Below are 10,316 nucleotides of genomic sequence, written 5' to 3'. Positions count from 1 at the left end.
AAAACTCTCATTTAGATGTAGGAGTCTGAACTCACAGTTTAACATAGGGATCGGAGTAAAAACTCTCATTGAGATGTAGGAGTCTGAACTCACAGTTTAACATAGGGATCGGAGTAAAAACTCTCATTTAGATGTAGGAGTCTGAACTCACAGTTTAACATAGGGATCGGAGTAACCATTGCTGTCCATGGATGCCAGTTCCACACATCGAACCACGCCTACGGTGAGCGCCTGCTTGGCGGAAATATACCTCAGGGACAGGAGGATTTTGCCGCGATCATTAGACATCAGATCATCATCTTTCTCCAGCTACAACATCAAGTTAAAGGAAGTAATTAGATTAGAAATTTTGATGAGTTAAGTTCTCTCATCGATGAACTCTACAGTATGACGTGTCAGTAGATGTTACCGCGTTTAGGATGTTTCCTTTCAGTGAGATAGCACCTCAAACTGGTTTTAAGTGTCCTCACATCCATACAAATTATCATCATATTACCTTAACTATTCAAAGGAGGTAAAGCCAAACAAAACCAGGAACCTCTCACCTAGACATAGGATAATGTCAATATACAAGTCTGTGTGTGTTTGCTCAGTGTATGTAAATTTTAGTTTATTTCTATCCAAATAATGTAGTAATCTAAAGTATAGAGGTCACCTGTAAGGTCTCCATCTCAAAAACTATGTAATACCAAACACTCTATTGTTTCTACTGACCAATCAATCTATTGTTTCTACTGACCAAACACTCTATTGTTTCTACTGACCAATCAATCTATTGTTTCTACTGACCAATAGATCTATTGTTTCTCATGTCAGATAGATTTGCTGTCACTTACAAGTTTATAAGTTTATTGGTTTTCCTCAGATACATTAAAATGTACAACATGAGATATCAGAATATAATAATACATATGTGATGACAAAATGGATGGCAAGTTCACAAAACAGTAATCATGATACATATTACAGCAGTTTGTTAATTTTTTCCAACAAAAGACAAATTCCATTTAATACTGTCGTGTTACAAAATGACAACAGACTACTCATTTTAATTTGAGACGGATTTTTTCTATAATACAGAGGAATATATTTTTCTCTAAGCTCTACAATTATTAAATTTGTACATTTGAATAAATAGTGAAATTCATCGCCTATCTCATTTTTACATAGAGTGCATTTTCGGTCTTGTTTTTGGATATCATGCCACCTACCCGTTTCAATGGGAAATTTCATATTGGAACGTCTAAATTTGCATAATATTGATCTGTTTTTTTCAGAAAGGCGAGTCAAATAAGGCTCAAGTACATGTTTCTTCTTAAATTTACCATAGAGTTCACCTCGTGATGAATTTTGAATGTTTGCATGCCATCTTTGTAAAAATTGATCAATAAAAATTTGTTTGACAGTGTTTTTAATATAATATTTACTAATAGTACTGACTGATTGATTTACTGACCGGAAGTTGCTTTTCCAAGTAAACGTTGAAGTGTTTAGTCTGGCCAGCCCGGAGTCTCTTTAAAGGTACCCGTGTCTCTCCAATGAAGTCATAACCAAAGGCATCTTCATCCAATACGGCAAGCCTGAAATAAACCTCACATGACAGTAGAAATATATAACAAGAGGCCCAATGGGCCTGCATTGCTCACCTGGTATAAATTTATTTTAAAAGATATACAAATATTTTACCCCTGTAACCTTGAAAGTCAAACAATGTCAGTATGTTGAATACATTTTATAGCCCTTCATCTCAGGATGCAACTTGCAAAATATCACCACCCTATCCTTTTGTTTATTGAAATTAGGTCATTTAAATGTTGATACATATTTGACCAAATTTGACCTTGATAGTGGGTCAAGTTCATTCAAAGGAAAAAGCTTAATAGCCCTTCATCCAAGCTTGCTACTGGCTAAATATTAACATTTTGGGCCTCTATGTTGTTCAGAAGTCCTTAAAAGATTTTTAACAAATTTGACCGCTATGACCTTGAATACAAGGCAAGGTCATTCACTTTAACAAACTTGGTAGCCCTTGATCCCAGCATGCTACCGGCTAAATATCAACACCATGGGCCTTTTGGTTATTAAGAAGAAGTCGTTTAAAGATTTTGAACATTTTTGATCCCTGTGACCTTGAATAAATGTCAAGGTCATTCATTTGAACAAACTTTGTAGCCCTTCGTATGATGTCGTACCTCAGACTGAGTTTGGTAGCTGACACAGTAAGTTTGTCATATTTAGACCAAGTCTGTTAGCTGACACAGTAAGTCTGTCGTATGTCAGACTGAGTTTGTTAGCTGACACAATAAGTTTGTCGTACCTCAGACTAAGTTTGTTAGCTCACACAGTAAGTTTGTCGTACTTCAGACTGAGTTTGTTAGCTCACACAGTAAGTTACCTCAGACTGAGTTTGTTAGCTCACACAGTAAGTTTGTCGTACCTCAGAGTTTTCTTGAGCATGTCATCTTCCGTGATGCCGTAGTAGGTGAGAGTCTCGTTCCACTCGGGATTCAGTGTCTTGTGGATTGTTTTAGTTCTTAGCTTATTAGACTGTAACAAAACACAAAATAAAGTCCCGAAGATAAGTCAATAGAGTTATCTTCCCTTCCATCAGGATTGGCAGATATAGTGTAGGACAGTAGCTTTCACCTTTACATCATAATTTCGATACTCAAAATCCTACTTTTCCAACTTCAAGCATACTGAAGTAATGTAATTGTACACTTATTGATATTACTTAGGTCACTCACATTGTCATACAGATTATCACAGTTGTTCCCCCAAGTTTCTCCATGCGAGGGGCAACAGGTAAGATTATATTTCACTAAAGGTAGGCTTCAGTTTATTTTGACAGCATGAACTTTGACCCTGGTAAAATCTGAAATATTTCTTGATCTTTCACTTATCGACTGAAATTTCAATTTTCCTATCACATCCGACATTGACCTTTGTCCTGTTGAATATAAACAACTGAAAATTTTCCTACATCTAATACATTTTATGATTCCCCAATGACCTTTATTGACCTCTGATCAATCAAGTATGAACTCTTCCTTTTTCCAATACATCTGACCTTTTTCCAATACATCTGACCTTTTTTCTTCAATGACCCCTACCGTTTTTGACCTTCGACTTTTAATCTATCCAGTATGACCTCTAACCCCAATGTCTGCTGTGACCTTTCACTTACCTTACTTGCCCCTGGAAGTGTGTGGAGTTTAACATAAGGATCTGACAAACCATTGGAGTCCATTGCTTTCAGTCCCTGTGAAAATGAGACACCAAAATCAGTTCATGAGCGAAATTAAACAAAGTAATAAAAAACATTGAAATTAAATTAGACATACTTCAAAATTGTATATGTCACCTTGGTGTGGCGGAGACAGCCTGTCTGGTGTTTCACAGTTTTAACTACATGGTTTTTACAGAAATACATACAAAATATATAACTCCCACCATTAGGTAATGTCCATAATATGTGTATAGTATATCAAATGCGACCGTAATGTTTAAAGTAAGTATGTCATAGGTTGTATGGTATAGTGGTGTATGGTGCTGTCATGTATGTAACATTGTCCATGTGTTCAGATGTCAACAGTCCCATGTGCTTCTGTGTATGTTTACCTGTCCTGTGACCTGTGACCCAAGTAAAGTACCTGTTGGTCATGTGACTGCCACCTCAACTGTATCCCTCACCTGCATGCTTTCTACCTCTGTGTGCAAGAAACTGGCAGCCATGCTGGGTGTAACATTTTGATACCAGGATTTAGAAGAGAACCAGGTATGAGTTGGAGTGTTACATATGTTTTATAATAAGGAAATATTGTCCCATGATTGTTTCAAAGAAGCTACCTAACTTTTAATAACTTTATATCTCAAAATAAGCTTTATTGAGCCAATTACTTCTACCTGCCATTTTTAGCATTGGTCAACCTGTATAATGAATATTGGGAAAGTATTGTCTATGTTAGAGACCATTCTATTTTAAGTAATAAACTTAAATACCAATTAAACATTATGTTAACTAGCTATAGCCGTCTAAATGATTATTATGACCCCCTAGTAAAGGACCACTTATATTTTGGTCCAGGTGTGAAATGGAAGTCTAGTAGACCTGTGTAGTAACCTGTGTAGTGTACAAGCACGGAGCTAGCCCCTGTCGGAATGATAGAGTAAGTTCACGTTTAATTAATGTAATGTAATTAATGATAAAATGTATTTCAGATATTGTATATTATTGATAGTATTTAATTAGTCAATTAAATAGGCCATAGAGCCACATAGTTTTACAAGTAATGCCACTATAATAATGGAATATGTGACGGAGCTAAATTATATAGTATTAATTACCGTATAATTACAGATAATAAATATAATGAGTTTGATAGGTTTTATACTTTATAAATACATTGCATGGTGTATAATGTAATATTTCAGTGAAACATTGAGGCAGTCTCTTATACGTGTGTTATTGTGTCTTTGTAGGGTGTTTTCTATGTTACGTCTTGTTTGTGCTACGGTTGCTGTTGTTTTAAATAAATGGCGGAAACAAAGTCTGTCGTAGTCTGTGATGATTCCCCAGATGGGAGATAACCCCCACCCCCACCACATTGGTACAACATACTAGCCACTTCCTACTCGGCTAGAGAGAATGTCTTAAGTTCACTCAGTAGAGAGTAAGACTAAGTTAAGCCAGAGGTTCCCAGTTCAACTCAGGCTGATGCATTGAAAAAGAACGCCCTCTGTAGGAAGTGGCTAGTAGTTTGTACCAGTGGCTAGCTGATCTAACAAGAGGCCCAGAGAGCCTGTATTGCTCACCTGGGGGTTTGAGCAATTAAGAGAAAGTTTTCTCAATAAAAGTATTTGTAAATATTTCCATAAATTGAGTCAACTTGGCTTAAGAATGTTCCAGACTAAATAAAACTTTATAATACTCTATCCAAGGTACCTACCTATGTTTTGATAGATTTGGAAAAAATTACAGACAATTAAAGAGGACATCCCAATATCCGAAGAGAAAGATATTCTTTATAATCAGAACTTGGGATATATTTCCATTAAATGAAATACTTCAAAATTTGTCTCAATTGATCCCCCATATGAAAAAATATCCATGGTAACAGTACAGAGTGACCTACCCTGGCTCGTACAATCGTACAATGAAGAGCGTTGGCAGCCGAGTCATACAGGAGAGAGAACTCCAGCGCTCCCAGTGTTACTAAAACATAACAGCGTATTAAACATTCCTGCCTCAAAAATCTCATCATAACTGATTATCTCAATCACTGCCATATCAAATACCATAGCCATGCACTCCTAGTTTGAAGCCCAACACCAAATACTTGAAAAATTATAATAAAAAAAGCATTCATGAAATTTGGAGAGCAAAAGCAATATGATGGAAAACTGAAGAATTGAGAGAAGGTTGAAGTCTGATAGACCTTTAGACTTAAGTACAGACACCACAAATTGCTTACCTCTGACACTGGTAAGATATCTTAATAGCTTTAGTTTTAGAGAATAAGCTTTATTAGAGACATAAGTTTGAGTAAAACACTGAGTTTATAATGACACTGACACATCACAGAAACAGTGTTTCTCTGTTCAGTTGTAGGACATTACCTCCGTCACTATCAGGAGAGGAAGGCGGACCATCCTCGTACTCCTCTTGATGCGGGTTGTGTGCGTACTTGGAGAAGGCGTTGTCAATGTTATGATCGTCCTCCTGTCGCCCACGTGCTTGTATCACCGGCAGGTCATGTGATTGTGTTGATCCCTGTCGACTGAACTCTTGAAAAGATTGCAATGGATTGATGCCATAAAAATGTAGGTCAGTTACAATGTGTGGTTATGAACCTCGACTTTACCATTGGTGACTGAGGAGTTACGTCTATATAAACCTTGACTGTACCATTGGTGACTGAGGAGCTACGTCTATATAAACCTTGACTGTACCATTGGTGACTGAGGAGCTACGTCTATATAAACCTTGACTGTACCATTGGTGACTGAGGAGTTACGTCTATATAAACCTTGACTGTACCATTGGTGACTGATGACTGACTAATGACATTTCAACAACGGTTTCTTCCTGAACTAAGTCATATAGCAGTACATATACTGCCACCTAACTGATCATTTAAATAGAACTGCTTGATTCCCCCCATGTTGCCTGGGAATGAGAGGACATTTAAATAGAACTGCTTGATTCCCCCCACGTTGCCTGGGAATGAGAGGACATTTAAATAGAACTGCTTGATTCCCCCCACGTTGCCTGGGAATGAGAGGACATTTAAATAGAACTGCTTGATTCCCCCCACGTTGCCTGGGAATGAGAGGACATTTAAATAGAACTGCTTGATTCCCCCCACGTTGCCTGGGAATGAGAGGACATTTAAATAGAACTGCTTGATTCCCCCCACGTTGCCTGGGAATGAGAGGACATTTAAATAGAACTGCTTGATTCCCCCCACGTTGCCTGGGAATGAGAGGACATTTAAATAGAACTGCTTGATTCCCCCCACGTTGCCTGGGAATGAGAGGACATTTAAATAGAACTGCTTGATTCCCCCCACGTTGCCTGGGAATGAGAGGACATTTAAATAGAACTGCTTGATTCCCCCCACGTTGCCGGGGAATGAGAGGACATTTAAATAGAACTGCTTGATTCCCCCCACGTTGCCGGGGAATGAGAGGACATTTAAATAGAACTGCTTGATTCCCCCCACGTTGCCGGGGAATGAGAGGACATTTAAATAGAACTGCTTGATTCCCCCCACGTTGCCGGGGAATGAGAGGACATTTAAATAGAACTGCTTGATTCCCCCCACGTTGCCGGGGAATGAGAGGACATTTAAATAGAACTGCTTGATTCCCCCCACGTTGCCGGGCAATGAGAGGACATTTAAATAGAACTGCTTGTTTCCCCCCACGTTGCCGGGCAATGAGAGGACATTTTAATAGAACTGCTTGATTCCCCCCATGTTGCCAGGGAATGAGAGGACATTTAAATAGAACTGCTTGATTCCCCCCATGTTGCCGGGGAATGAGAGGACATTTAAATAGAACTGCTTGATTCCCCCCACGTTGCCGGGCAATGAGAGGACATTTAAATAGAACTGCTTGATTCCCCCCACGTTGCCGGGCAATGAGAGGACATTTAAATAGAACTGCTTGATTCCCCCCACGTTGCCGGGCAATGAGAGGACATTTAAATAGAACTGCTTGATTCCCCCCACGTTGCCGGGCAATGAGAGGACATTTAAATAGAACTGCTTGATTCCCCCCACGTTGCCGGGCAATGAGAGGACATTTAAATAGAACTGCTTGATTCCCCCCACGTTGCCGGGGAATGAGAGGACATTTAAATAGAACTGCTTGATTCCCCCCATGTTGCCGGGGAATGAGAGGTGTAACAGTGCTGCTTATTGTGTGTTAATCAAGAGATCCTAGGGTATCGGAGTACAGTAGAAATTGCTTGATCCTAAAAATAAAGGGCATGTCTCGGATAAACATGGATAGCGGACTCATCCTGCACAACACACCTACATCCTAGAAGGATCTGGAGCCCACACAATGAAATATTATTTATCAGATTTACAAAAGACAAATTTTGACCTTCTTTGCTCTTTAATTTTCTTACAGGTTCTATCACCCAGTCCCATGCTGGAAATCCTTAACAGGACAAATGTTATAAGAATTGCATAGTTATATGCTACATTTTGTACTTCTTACATAATAGAAGTCCTGTCAATGATGGATGAATTCTGATCAGAGACAAGGGTATTTTAAACAAGGGAGCCAAACATATGAAAAAGTGATAACAAAATTGAACCCACAAAATTCAACTTGGGGGGTGGAGACCCAACGCCCCTGCAAGGAAGTCAGTTCCATAGTGACAGTAGGGATCCTGGGGTGGATACCTTAATGGTATTCAACAGTGCTCATCAGGGAAAGCAGAGCAAATGAAAATAGAAATATTCAAATTCAAGATAACATCTGGTGGCCATTTTGTTTTTTTTATCATTCCCAAAAATCATTCATAAGTAGGGGCCATTGGAAACCTGTTGTCAAATTTGAGAAAGATCTATCTAAGAAATAGCACTAACAAACTTGAACTATCAAAATTCAAAATTTAGTTCTCTTTGCCCAAGGATGCTCCTGGCCAAATTTGGATAAAATCCCTTAATCCCTATGATAGAAGAAGGATTTTAAAGTTTTTACCTCTAATGGTACAGAAAGACTAAAACCTCAAATTCACCTTTTGGGCCCGCACCTCTGCACCCGAAGGGGCCACACTCACTGTTTATACAAAATGATTACCTTTTGCCCAAGGATGCTCCAGACCAAATTGGGATGAAATCCCCTAATCCCTATGGTAGAAGAAGGATTTTAAAGGTTTTACCTTGATTTCCCCTATTGGGCCCCGCCCCTCTGCACCCACATGGTGGGTGTCACCATTTATACAAAAATGAGAGCCCTTGGTCTAAGGATGCTCCAGACCAAATTTAGTCAAAATCTACTGGGTCGTTCAATAATAAGTAGTGTTTTAAAAGAAAAGTTGACAGAGAGACGGAAGACGGCCGACGGACACCACACCGTGACATAAGCTCATCGGTCCTTCGGACCAGGTGAGCTAAAAATGCTTCCAGGACTTCTCAGAAAGAGCACTTACATTATTTAACCCAAATTCAAGATGGCCACCAGTTGGCTATCTTGGTTTCCATTTAGTCCTTAAATTTAAAATGTCTAAATAGGAACCAAGGGGAACAATCATGTGAAATTTGCAATCAAAGATCACTCCAGCACTTTCTAAGAAATAGCGTTGACAAACTTCAATTCCCACAATTTGCTATGCATAACTAGGACCATGGGGAACCTTCATTTGAAAGAGAAAGATCCCTCTTGCTCTTTCTGAAAAATAGCGCTATCATTAAAATTTGATAAAGATGGACAGAAAAAGGGACTGACCAAAGACCATGAACAAATGGTGATTTTAAAAGCCTATCATGTGATGATGATGGGCTCAGAAACATCAAGCTACCATTGATTAGTCTCCCATGTGATGATGATGGGCTCAGACACATCGCGCTATCATTGATTAGCCTACCATGTGATGATAATGGGCTCAGAAACATCAAGCGTCCATTGATTAGCCTATCATGTGATGATGATGGGCTAAGAAACATCGAGCTATCATTGATTAGCCTACCATGTGGTGATGATGGGCTCAGAAACATCGAGCTATCATTGATTAGCCTACCATGTGATGATGATGGGCTCAGAAACATCAAGCGACCATTGATTAGCCTATCATGTGATGATGATGGGCTCAGAAACATCGAGCTATCATTGATTAGCCTACCATGTGATGATGATGGGCTCAGAAACATCAAGCTACCATTGATTAGTCTACCATGTGATGATGATGGGCTCAGAAACATCAAGCTACAATTGATTAGCCTACCATGTGATGATGATGGGCTCAGAAACATCAAACTACCATTGATGAGCCTACCATGTGATGATGATGGGCCCAGAAACATCAAACTACCATTGATTAGACTACCATGTGATGATGATGGGCTCAGAAACATCAAACTACCATCGATTAGCCTACCATGTGATGATGATGGGCTCAGAAACATCAAGCTACCATTGATTAGCCTACCATGTGGTGATGATGGGCTCAGAAACATCAAGCTACCATTGATTAGCCTTCCATGTGATGATGATGGGCTCAGAAAACATCAAGCTACCATTTACACAGCTAGCACAATTTACCATTTGATATTTTAACATGAACTTTACATCAAGCAATGACTGAAAAATATCACCAACATGACAAAAAATAATTATCAGATATTTTCCCATTGTTATATTTAAAAAAATATTCTAAACAAATTCTGCTAAATGGTACTTATTCAAAATGTCATGTGTTTTATATTAAAGCCCACCATCTGTGGGCAATGTCATGTATTTAATATTAAAGCCCACCATCTGTGGACAATGTCATGTATTCAATATTAAAGCCCACCATCTGTGGACAATTTCATGTGTTTTATGTTAAAGCCCACCATCTGTGGACCAGGTCATGTGTTTATATTAAAGCCAACCATCTTTGGACAATGTCATGTATTTAATATTAAAGCCCACCATCTGTGGACAATGCCATGTGTTTTATATTAAAGCCCACCATCTGTTGACCATGTCATGTGTTTTATATTAAAGCCCATCATCTGTGGACAATGTCATGTGTTTATATTAAAGCCAACCATCTGTGGACCATGTCATGTGTTTATATTAAAGCCCACCATCAG

At 38.8% G+C, this 10,316-nt stretch overlaps 2 protein-coding genes across 2 annotated transcripts in view; both read right to left on the bottom strand.

The window, feature by feature from the left end:
• LOC110445230 (double C2-like domain-containing protein beta) overlaps nucleotides 1-127 on the bottom strand; it is a 13,506-nt gene extending 13,379 nt beyond the window's left edge. The window contains exon 1 of the mRNA XM_021489732.1: nucleotides 94-127. Within this exon, the coding sequence (XP_021345407.1) occupies nucleotides 94-127 (34 nt within the window). The remainder of the gene's footprint in view (nucleotides 1-93) is intronic.
• Nucleotides 128-147: 20 nt separating this feature from the next.
• Nucleotides 148-10,316, bottom strand: part of LOC110445229 (rabphilin-3A-like) — a 91,840-nt gene continuing 81,671 nt past the window's right edge. Inside the window, exons 9-14 of the mRNA XM_021489731.1 lie at nucleotides 5,620-5,787; nucleotides 5,136-5,215; nucleotides 3,188-3,262; nucleotides 2,438-2,547; nucleotides 1,457-1,580; nucleotides 148-309 (exon numbers count right to left, since the gene is read on the bottom strand). Coding sequence (XP_021345406.1) covers nucleotides 148-309; nucleotides 1,457-1,580; nucleotides 2,438-2,547; nucleotides 3,188-3,262; nucleotides 5,136-5,215; nucleotides 5,620-5,787 — 719 coding nt within the window. The remainder of the gene's footprint in view (nucleotides 310-1,456; nucleotides 1,581-2,437; nucleotides 2,548-3,187; nucleotides 3,263-5,135; nucleotides 5,216-5,619; nucleotides 5,788-10,316) is intronic.

Source organism: Mizuhopecten yessoensis, unplaced genomic scaffold, assembly GCF_002113885.1.
Source record: "Mizuhopecten yessoensis strain PY_sf001 unplaced genomic scaffold, ASM211388v2 scaffold2123, whole genome shotgun sequence".
Taxonomy (NCBI): Eukaryota; Metazoa; Mollusca; class Bivalvia; order Pectinida; family Pectinidae; genus Mizuhopecten; species Mizuhopecten yessoensis.
This window is presented reverse-complemented; position numbering and strand designations above follow the sequence as displayed.